The 11,904-nt window shown below is 35.1% G+C and overlaps 1 protein-coding gene across 1 annotated transcript; it reads right to left on the reverse strand.

Moving 5' to 3' along the window:
- Positions 1–645: 645 nt before the first annotated feature.
- LOC127128268 (heat shock 70 kDa protein 4) lies at positions 646–3,317 on the reverse strand. The gene is made up of 2 exons (XM_051057509.1): positions 2,968–3,317; positions 646–2,604 (listed from the first exon to the last, which is right to left on the reverse strand). Exons 1-2 carry the CDS (start codon positions 3,179–3,181, stop codon positions 875–877), a joined length of 1,944 nt encoding a protein of 647 aa, XP_050913466.1. The 5' UTR covers positions 3,182–3,317; the 3' UTR covers positions 646–874.
- Between the last annotated feature and the right edge of the window lie 8,587 nt (positions 3,318–11,904).

Raw genomic sequence — 11,904 nt, forward strand, 5'->3', positions numbered from 1 at the left:
GACGTAATTGCTACATTCTTTGTCCGATAAACAGCCCAAAAAAGAGTGAATAGCATAGGAGACGTTGTTATATTACTCAATATTTGGACATTCAGACGAATTGCATTTGAACACATAGAAGAAGATGATATCGCACATTACAATATTTAAGTTATCTAAACTTCTTATTTACCTACTATATACTCAATAACGAATAACGAATTACCATTGAGATGTTGGATTCGCAGTTTGGGATTGGGATGCGCTAGATTTGAACAAAAGGTAATGTAGAAATAGGCATTTTGGGGGTGGGTGGGTGGGAATTCAAACTAAAATAGTTTGGAATTTAAATTTTAAAATAGGAAAAAGTCTCTTGTAAAGTCTCTTCTAGCTTGCAATCTGCGGATCAAGCTGTCAAGTGTTACTTTTTGCAGTATAGAGTTTGTTGTCATGATCGATAGATTCAATTTTTCTGTTGGCTGATTGGATAAATTTCAGCCAAATTCAAAATCATCATCAGTCAACATCATTTTAGATGTGTGATGTTTCGACTGCCTTTTATCAGTCAAACTTATCTTGTTCTTTTGCCGTCACAAAAAAAATACTACAATTCCTGCAATGTAATTTCAAGTGATCGAACCCATAAATAATAAATAGAATAAAAGATGGCCAGTAAAATTATTTCCTTGCATTACCAAAAGAATTCAGACATAGTATGACTTTAACAATTGAACACTAAAACCAACATCAGAAAGGAAAATCCCAAAACACTGACCAATAAATATTCTAAAACCAAAATAAAAACATAGGGTGTCCGGAACAAAACAAAACCAAAGTAAAATTAAAACTTAAAAGGGTCTGGATCAAAATACCCAACCCACATTTAATCAATAACTTAATCAACCTCTTCAATCTTGGGACCAGCACCACCTGCAGCTGGAGGAACTTCATCATCATCACCACCCATGTCAGGAGCAGCTCCACCTTGGTACATCTTAGCAATTATTGGGTTGCAAAGACTCTCAAGTTCCTTCATCTTATCTTCAAACTCATCTGCTTCAGCCAATTGGTTATTATCCAACCAAGTAATTGAAGCATCAATTGCATCTTCAATCTTTTTCTTGTCATCAGCCGAAAGCTTTGAAGCAATCTTTTCATCCTTAATCGTGTTCCTCATGTTGTAAGCATAGTTTTCCAGTGCATTCTTTGCATCAACCTTCTTCTTGTGTTCCTCATCTTCTGCCTTGTATTTCTCTGCTTCCTCAACCATCTTCTCAATCTCCTCCTTTGACAGTCTACCTTTGTCATTAGTAATTGTGATCTTGTTCTTCTGCCCGGTTGTTTTGTCCTCAGCAGAGACATTCAAGATACCATTAGCATCAATGTCAAAACAGACTGTGATCTGAGGAACACCACGGGGAGCAGGAGGGATGCCGGAAAGCTCAAATTTGCCCAACAAGTTGTTGTCTTTTGTTCTTGCTCTCTCACCTTCATATACTTGGATCAAGACACCGGGTTGGTTGTCTGAGTAAGTAGAGAAAACCTGCTCCTTCTTGGTTGGAATTGTGGTGTTCCTTTGAATCAACACAGTCATGACACCACCAGCAGTTTCCAAACCAAGAGACAATGGGGTGACATCCAAAAGCAACAAGTCTTGAACCTTCTCATTACCTTCACCACTCAATATAGCTGCTTGGACAGCAGCTCCATAAGCCACAGCCTCGTCAGGGTTGATACTCTTACAAAGCTCCTTACCATTGAAGAAGTCTTGTAAAAGCTGCTGAACTTTAGGAATCCTAGTGGAACCCCCAACAAGAACAACATCATGAACAGTGCTCTTGTCCATCTTAGCATCCCTTAAACACTTTTCCACGGGCTCCATACACTTCCTGAAAAGATCCATATTGAGTTCTTCAAACCTAGCACGAGTAATAGTGGTGTAAAAATCAACACCCTCGTACAAAGAATCAATCTCAATGGTTGTCTGTGCAGTTGATGAGAGAGTTCTCTTCGCTCTCTCACAAGCAGTTCTCAACCTCCTAAGTGCTCTAGGGTTTCCACTAATATCCTTCTTATTCTTCCTCTTAAACTCTTGAACAAAATGGTTAACCATTCTGTTATCAAAATCTTCTCCACCAAGATGGGTATCCCCAGCAGTGGCTTTAACTTCAAAAATCCCCTCTTCAATAGTGAGAAGTGATACATCAAAAGTACCACCACCCAAATCAAAGATCAAGACATTCTTCTCACCAACACTTGTAGCCTTCTTGTCAAGACCATAAGCAATAGCTGCTGCAGTTGGCTCATTGATTATTCTCAACACATTCAAACCAGCAATGGCACCCGCATCCTTTGTAGCTTGACGCTGAGAGTCATTGAAGTAAGCAGGAACTGTAACAACAGCATTCTTCACAGTAGAACCGAGATAAGCCTCAGCAATCTCACGCATCTTAATGAGGACCATAGAGGAAATTTCCTCAGCAGAAAATTGCTTGTCCTCACCCTTATAGTTTACCACAATCATAGGCTTTTCACCTGGACCAGCAATAACCTTGAACGGCCAATGCTTCAAATCACTCTGAACAGAAGCATCAGAGACTCTCCTTCCAATCAAACGTTTTGCATCTGACAAAGTATATACATACTCAAATTAGCACACAAACGGACTAAAACTCATATAACAAAATACTAAAAACCAAGCATATCATCAACTCAGTATGTCACATTGTTTCATACTTGTATTCAATAGGACAGACTCGTAAATCCCTATAGATCCGACAAAATTATAGGTTTTTCTACTTAAAAATTAAAATAAATTAAAAATAAATACATATTAAGAAATGTAAGCATGTGATAGGACAGACTCGTAAATCCCTATGGATCCGACAAAATTAAAGGTATTTCTACTTAAAAATTAAAATAAATTAAAAATAAATACATATAAGAAATTCAAGCATGTGATAGTGAATGTGAAATTAGAAATCTTACCGAAAACGGTGTTGATAGGGTTCATGGCGACCTGATTCTTAGCGGCATCACCGATCAACCTTTCACTGTCGGTAAAAGCGACATAAGACGGCGTGGTACGGTTTCCTTGATCATTGGCAATGATCTCGACTCGGTCGTGCTGCCAGACGCCGACGCAAGAGTATGTTGTACCGAGATCGATTCCGATCGCTGGACCTTCTCCTTTTCCGGCCATCGTCGAACAGATTTTGAACGCTAGGGTTTGGTTGTGTAGAAGAGGCGGAAGAAGAAAGAGTTTGTTAGGGTTTCGAAGTTGTGATTTGTGAAATAGTTTTTGTAGAATGAGAGTGTTAGATTTGATTTTTATATATGAATTCTGGATTCTAGAACGTTCTATTTGATCCGTTGGAAAGAACGGACGAGAATAGCCGAATAGTGTGTTTACACGTTTTCTGTTTCTGGTTGCTTCTAGATGCTTCTTTTGTTCAAATCAAATCATGTTGCATTTAATTAATTATATTGTTAATTGATTTTAAGTTGTAATCTTTTTTGAAATAAAATAATGTTCAAAAATATGTAGCATTAATATCTTTATTTGATTACAATTTAAATTTTTTTTAAATGAGATTAATTATTATATATTGTCAGTGTAAAAAAATTTACAATGTTGATTTATCATTATCAACCGTTTGTATTATTTTATAGATTTTTAAAATAAAAATCAAACTTTGTTCTAATACCTAACGTCTATGATTAACAGTGTAAAATCATTTTACATTATTAGGGTATTTCAATTAAATTCTTTTTAAATAGAATTCTATCAATTAATTAGATTAATTGTATCATATTAACAAATATATTTTTTCAATTTTTCTATTCAATGGAATTGGTATTTTTTAAATTTTTATAATATCATATATATAAAAAATCAATTTTTTCAAAGAAAAAACTATTAAAATAAATGCACATGTTACACTGAAAAATATACATGATAATTTAAAATATACATTTAAAATATTTTTTATGGAAAAAACTATTAATATAAAATGCAAAATAATAATAAATAGTATAATGATTTAATTTCTCAAATAATTGATTTTAAGCATCATGGAATTGTTGATTGTAAGATATGTTTTCTTTACCAAAAAAAACATTCAGATTTTATTAAATCTAATAAAATGGAATTTTGTGTGGAATAAAATAAAATTTTAAGTTTCAAGAAATCAAATGCACGAATTCTAAGAGAAATTTTTTATAAATGTATCATTAACTTGTGTCTTTAGGACACATGTTAGCATTAACCATCTAATAAAAGTGGTGGATTACATTATGGATCTTTGGCCCATTTTTAGTTACCTCAGCACTACTTTTAAAAAAATTTACTTCATGTCTGGTCATTCTTCTAACTCGATATTATATTTTTTTTAAGAAAATACTCTCATATAAGTAATTTATTAAAAATTAAAAAATATAAAAAAAATATTACTAGAACTCTTTTATAAAGTCTTCCGATACATAAAATAAAAATTTAAAATATTAAAAAACTTACTATCAATTTTTTTTCCAAAGTCTTCTAATATATAAAAAGTTAATTTTAAAAATTGACTATCGAAACTCTTTTGTAAAGACTTCAATAAAAAATATTTACAAAATAAATACTGAAACTATTTTGCAAAGTTTTCCGATATGCAAAATAAAAGTTATAAAACGTAAAAAAAAATTGACTATCATAACTCTTTTGTAAAGTCTTCCGATACACAAAATAAAAGTTACAAATATTTTTAAAAAACTAATTATTGGAATTCTTTTGCAAAGTCTTCTACTACACAAAATAAAAGTTAAAAAACATTTAAAAAATTACTACCTAAACTCTTTTGCAAAGTCTTCCGGTACACAAAATAAAAGTTAATGTTAAAAACTAACTACCTGAACTCTTTTGAAAAATCTTTTGGTATACAAAATAGAAATAAAAAATATTTATATAATTGATTACCGAAACTCTTTTGCAAAGTCTTTCGGAATATAAAATAAAAGTTAAAAAATATTATTTTTTTAAAATGGTAAATTAATTAAAAATATACAAGGGCAGAGTTGGTATTCTTTTATAAAATGTAGGGTTATAGAAAAAATATAGGAATATGAGGTAAAATTTTCCAATTTTTGTTCCCCGAACCTTCAGAAATTGTAGCGGTATAATGGGTCGCATTATTGAGTTCTCTATTTATGACAAAGTTTAAGAAAAAATAGCAAATAGTTGGTATTTTTTTCTCAAACCCTGCAAGTTGGCAAGTCATGACATGCCACTACTCACCAAATGACAGTGAAGACTCGGTCTTTACTCTATATTTAGGGGGTGGAAGCTTTTATCGTGACATCGGTTTACCAAACCAGTCACTATAATAATCTATTAGTTTTAAATTTCCATTCTATGTTATTTCAATTACCATGTAAATAATGAATGAAATTCTGTTTTTTTATTTTCTGTTTATCTCTTCATTTTCTTTTTAAAAGTAGCAGTAGTAATAATAATAATAATAATAATAATAATAATAATAATAATAATAATAATAATAATAATAATAATAATAATAATAATATTAATAATAATAATAATAATAATAATAATGACAGAGGAAAATAGCTTACTGCATTCCCAAAATAAAAGAAATTCTAAAGACTTAGAATAGTTTTGATTGGATTGTGATAATGTTGGAAATAAGGTCTTGATAGCTAATCAATGCATCTTCTTGTGTATTTTGATAACCCTTGTCGCACCTCTAGTAGTACGGAAAGTAGGTAGCCTTCTAATAAGTTTGAATTGTTTTAAAATGTGGAATGAGAATTCATGATAGAATTTAGTCTAAGGGGGGATAATACTCTTGTTTAAGACTTAACACAAAGGATACACTGCATATATATAAATAAACACATAAAAGTGTGTAAAAATGCCTATGGGCATAATAAATAAGTTCATGTGACTGAAATTAGAGAAACAAGTAGATATCTTCACTATTAGTAATAGGTTGGACTCATTACAAGTGAGATTGCATCAGGTAAAAAGTTGGAGCATCTAGCAAAACTTAGCAATAATAAAAATACACGTGTAAGCCTCAAGTTCAAATGAAAAAAAAAGTCTAAAGCAAAATAGTCAATTCCCCCTTCTGAAACTGAAATAAATGAATTCTTTGACCATGGGATAATATAAACAAACTTGGATTAAGGTTAGTTATCTTAATTGAAGAGTATTGGCATGACATGCAACATCATTAAGAGCACACAAACACATACACCTTTTGAGTAGTACCAAGATTGAGTTGTTCAATCTTTGAAAATAGACCCTTGAGATAAATTTTGAGTTGATTGTAAATTATCCTCTCAGCTCCCAAGTATTCTGATTGCCGGACGTACTTAGCTTGTGTCTCGATACTTGTCTCCCACTTAAAAGCAATCACAACCAATCAAATAATCTCTTCCGTCTTAGGGAAACATTCAAACCTTTCATCATTCAAGCATAACAAAAAGACTCTTTTTTCAACACCTCAATATGTTGACAATCTTCACCTTAACACTTGTCGCTTTGGACCAAACTGTAACACCTCAAAATTTGCCCTCCTCTTCTTGGGACTAGTTTGGCATATTGCATTTCATATTTTAGAGCATTAGGCATTGCATTTTGCATATCATCTGAAAATAAGAAAGTCATCCTCCAAAGTCTTTCAGAAGATGGAGAAGTTACATGATTCAAGCCTGAGGGTCTCTATGGATTGATGATCAACCATCTGAGGGTTTGCAGTTCAATTAGGGTTTCCTGATCCTTCAGAGGTCTTGAGCATTATCTTGTTTGCAAGGATATACTACCATCATCATGGTTCTATCATCATCAAGAGTTGTAGAGTTTATCCTCAAGTTCCTTTGGATTAGGGTTTTGACCTCTGGTCAACCCTAATCAATGACATTCTTCCAACTAGGGTTTCTCAAGGAGATGAGGTATTTTAATGGGATGAGGATCACATGAGTGTCATAAGGAGCTTACATGAGCTAGGATTTCATTTTTGAGCAATTTCCCCAAGTGGTAGAGGCTCAAGCTGATTAGGGCATTTCAAGGTCATCTGAGGACCAAACAAGTCAACTGTGCAGTCAACTGAGGGCTATGAGGTGGGGAAATGAGTTGAGACACCTCAATCATGTTCAAAAGAGGTCCATTTGTCATTCTAAACATCTATCTTGAAGATTTTGAAGTCATGGCAAAAGTTTCCAAAAATGGAAAGTGACCTGTAATTTCAAATTTCCAAAAATGGCAAATTTCTGGTCCACATTCAACTTGATTTATCAACATCAAGTAAGTTTCAAATGGATTTTTGGTGAACATGAAAGTTGTATATCTTTGCCTCCCCTTTCCAAAAAGTCCTAGATCATGTCCATATGATGATTGGTTGAGAAGTTATGGCCAAATGATCACAAAGTATGCATGGAAGTTCAAAGTGACATAACTTTTGATACAAAACTCCAAATTGGTCCATTCTTTTTGCAAAATACTCCTCATGACCAATACATTTCAAATGAACCATTGCCATGCATGAGAGAAGCTTGTATGCTCGCTATTCCATTCATGATCATTTTAGAGGGAAATTTCATAATTCAAAATTGGCTTATGGTACAAGCAAACCAACAATTCCATGATGACCATTGGCTAATTTTAAGTGAAATCAAGTCATTACATGAGACTTTGCACATGTGGATTGGCCATGCAAGTTCCATTTGCAAATTTTGCACTTCATTCCCATTCTCACTAATCTTAATTAACCAAAGCCTAATTGGATTTTCAGTGTCATTAACACATCATATAAAAGCCAAACCCTAACTGTATTTGCTCATAACAGAATTTCAGATCTAGAATTTTCATTTTCCCTCCATTTTTCTCTCTCTTCGAATCCTTGATTTCTCCACACAAACGCCAAATCTCTTTGCATATTCTTGATCATGGAGCATCAATGAGCAAGATCCATCCATTACTTGAAGCAATTGAGCCAGAAATCGTGCAATTCAAGAACATTTACATGTCAATGGAAGTTTGAAATTGAGCAAGATCTAAGAGGATTCAACTATTCATTTTGGATTAAAGCTTCAAGGCAAGGTTATTAGAGAAGATTTGGAGCTCTAGAGCACTTAAGGACACGATTTCAACCACTGCCATTTCAAGTAAGTGAAATTTTCGTCCTCTCTTTTTGCAATTTTAAGACCATAGAAATGTAGATATCCTTGCCTGGATCATGTAGATATGTTCAGAATTAAAAATGATCAAGTATTATGCATGTTATGTTGATTTAAAGTTCGGATCTAGAAAAAGTTCTTGCTCGATCTGGAAAATCCATGAGGTTTTAGGATGTTTTGAATGCATATTCGTGATCTACGTGAGAAGAGCTTTCGATTGGTGTATGGCTCGATGAAATCTGGAAAAAAAATTGTTGCATCTCCACCAGAGACGGCCGGAGCTTAGCTCCGGCGTCTCTGCGTGTCCTAGGGTTTTTGCCATGTGGACCTGCTGATTGTGTGCTTGCCTGGCTGTTTCATTGGTTCATGTATGTTTGACTGGCCATGTGTTGCTTTGACTTGTTGATTGTGCGTGCCACATATTAAATGAAACACAGTGTTTCATGAGCGCTTTTGATCCTTCCATGCGTGTGTTCGATTCCCTGGTTGTGCATATTGCTGATTTTATTTGAATTTTGTTTTCCCTCCATATTTTCCATATTATTTTGTCATTTTGTTTTAATCATTAAAAATAGCAAAATGCTCCAAATTAACTCCAATTTTTTTTCATGATCTTGTTTTGATGTCTAGTTTTTTTTAGCATTTATTTCATTATTTGTTTGTTTCTAGATTTTTAATTATGAATTTTTTATTGAACCTTATGCCAAATTGACATGTTACATTCAATGCCTTGTGAAATGCTCATTGTTGATCCAATTGATCTGAATTTTTGTGTGCTTAATCTCCATATGTGATATGAATTTTTGAGCATTGGTCTGAATTTTTTATCATTTGTATTCATTGCTTTTGACACATGAAGATATAATGTGACAATTTGTGTCACATTTTTGGCATTCATTTTGTGCATTTTTGTTCACCTATCATTTGAGCTTTTCTGGATCTAATTTTTTGCATGATGTTTGTTTATAACATGAGTAGCTTGTATAAAAAAATTCATAGCCATTGGATTCGTTTCTGTTTTGATTTGGATTTTCTAACTTGGATGTCCATTTTGTGCACCTTTGCTTGCCTTTGCTTTACATTGATCATTTGAGCTACTTGCCTTGTGCATTGATGTTGGTCCTTTTGAGGACTTTTTATTGAATGTTTGAATGTGCAATATGCAAAAGATTGACTTCTGTTTTGATCATTTGGTTTGGTTTTGGACCTAGTCTTTGTACTAGTGTTTTGTACATGAACTAACATTGATTTGTGTTTCAGGTTTGGACATTTAGCATTAATGGTTGAGTTGCTCACCTTTTGAGATGCAAATTGGATTGTGTTCTGACTTCTTTGTGTTTTGTAGGTATTTTAAGTTGATCTGTTGAGCTCATTGCTTCATTTGATTGCTTGACCATGGCTCATTGAATTGTGTATCAGTTGGACTGTCTGTCTATTTGTTTTCTGATTGAGATATTAACTGGTTAGCTTTTGTACAGGTACATTAGTTGCTAGCTTTTATCTCTTGCTTGAGCTTTGGATTGTGGTTGATACACCACTTAGGTAGTTATTCTCTTACTCCATGTAGTCTGGAAGTCCTGTCACCTTTTTGGCAGGCATTTTGCTGGCTGAAGTCCTCCTTAAGAGGCTCTGTTTGTGTTTGTTTACATTTGTGCAAAAGACCTCCAAGTGAGGCATGTTACTTGATAAGTCTTCCTAAGTGAAGAGGCAATTGACGGATAAAAGGGATTAGCAATCAATCCCCTGTTATTCAATGAGTCGTTCTTTATGCTCGTACTACGTGTTGACGCTCTAGAACATGTACCCAAGATCTTTGTATAGAGTCAGTCAAGTGGAATAGGGTCCCTCTTTCTGGATCCCCACGCTTTCTTTATCATGAGCTCACCCAGGCCAGGGTTAAGAGCATGAGGTCTCATCCTCATTACCATTTTAATCTGCTCACCCTAACGTTCAATGTTAGTGGTTAAGAGCCCAGTTGATCACCCTCACAGTTTAGCTTGTTTGTCGAGGTTGATATGACCCCTCTTGACTAAAGCCTACCCATTGTTTGGGTCTCTTGTATGTATATAGTGTGTGATTCTTGTTCACTTGTGTTGGTGTGTTTATTTGCTTTCCTCTGAATTGACTTGCTTCCTGTGTGAGTTAGTTTCTGATTAGAGACCTCAACTTAGGGATATTTGATGGCATGACAACTATTAGGCTCGAGTCAGTCTCCCTATTAGTTTGTTGTTTCCCTGGTCTCTTGTTAGGAGAGTGTTATACCCCTGTTAAGGGGAACTACGTCGCCCTGATTCTCATACCAGATGAGATACGTAGGCAGGAGATTGAGCGAAATCTCTCTGGGCACCCTTTTTCTTTTTGTGTGTGTTCACCCGTCATTGGGTTACTCATTTGGGGTTCATTCTGATAACCTTTTTCTTTGGTGTTCGCGGATTAGCGATTGCTTGTTGTTAGAAGTCAAATATAAGCCCATGTATTGGCATTTTGTTTCCTTTTGTTTGGTTGTTGTTAGGAGTCGGATGTAAGTCCATATATTGGCATTTTGTTTCCTTGTTTGTGTTGTTTGTTTGGAGTCGGATATAAGCCCGTGTATTGGCATTCTGTTTCCTTTTGAGTGTTTCTTTTGACGTCTCAGCGTCTCTTTTTGGTGTTTTGTTTCGGCGTGCGTTAGCCGAGCTACGGGTGCTCTGATTCTTCTCTGGATAGAGAAGATACGTAGGCATAGGATGCGATATCCTAGCGAGCATGCCTCCCTTTCCCCGAACTACGTTGACTCTGATGTTTGTTTCTGACAAACTACGTAGGCCCAGGATGCGACATCCTGCCGAGTCCACTTCCTCCATCTTCTTTCACCTATTTTATCATTCCAGTTTGCGCAATTTCTTTGAGCAGTTTATTAGCAACCTTATTCTATTCTTTTCCTATTCTTTTGAGCGTGGATCCCGTCGAGTACGACGGACGTGAGGGGTGCTAATACCTTCCCCTTGCGTAACCGACTCCCGTACCTTGCAATCTCTGGTCGTAAGACTGTTCCTTTCCATTTCTTAGGTTAGTCTTGCGCTTCTTTTCCGTCATAGGATGAATAGCATCGGTGGCGGCTCTGTAAACTGTTTTTTTTTTCGCCGGTTGTTTTTTGCGTTGCGACAGCTGGCGACTCTGCTGGGGATAGGAGTTGACCTCTTGCTGGTCTATCTTCCCTAAGCGAGTCAATCCTAGCGCTCCTTAGAGTAGTTTTGGTTGCTCTTACTGCTTATTTATTGCATTTATGATTATTATACTCTGATTATATTTGCATATATGTTTGCATGCATCATATTATCACTATGTTGGATTCTGGACAGGTGTGGTTCCTTTGATTTGGGGTGGGTGTTCTGAGTGGGGCTAAAACCCAGGCCCGAGTATACACCTAGGATTAGCGTGGTCTCATGTCTCCTCACATGTTGGATTAACATGATGTTGCGACGTGACATACCACAGCTGGACGAGGTTCTTTTGAAAGAAGCTCTTCCTTGTGGAGTTTCCACTATGGTTGGGTTTATCTCTTTTGAACTGTTGACTTCGGTGACTGTTCTTTCCCGGATCTTTGGTTTAGATAATCTTATGAGAGCTGCAACGGCACACCCGAAAGGGCAAACCCATTGAGTATCTTATCCGATTGTTGAGACCGATTATCCGCCTTAGGATGACCTTATTAGAATTCACCTTATGAGTTGGATTTATGGATATTTATTTCTGACACGCCGGAGT

Source organism: Lathyrus oleraceus, chromosome 3, assembly GCF_024323335.1.
Source record: "Lathyrus oleraceus cultivar Zhongwan6 chromosome 3, CAAS_Psat_ZW6_1.0, whole genome shotgun sequence".
Classification (NCBI taxonomy): Eukaryota; Viridiplantae; Streptophyta; class Magnoliopsida; order Fabales; family Fabaceae; genus Lathyrus; species Lathyrus oleraceus.

What these genes read in the sequence shown, in the direction of transcription:
- LOC127128268 (XM_051057509.1), bottom strand. Translation starts at nt 3,181, where the DNA reads ATGGCCGGAAAAGGAGAAGGTCCAGCGATCGGAATCGATCTCGGTACA. An exon ending in CCCTATCAACACCGTTTTCG is followed by an intron (nt 2,605 to 2,967) that starts GTAAGATTTCTA and finishes ATACTTTGTCAG; the next exon opens with ATGCAAAACGTTTGATTGGA.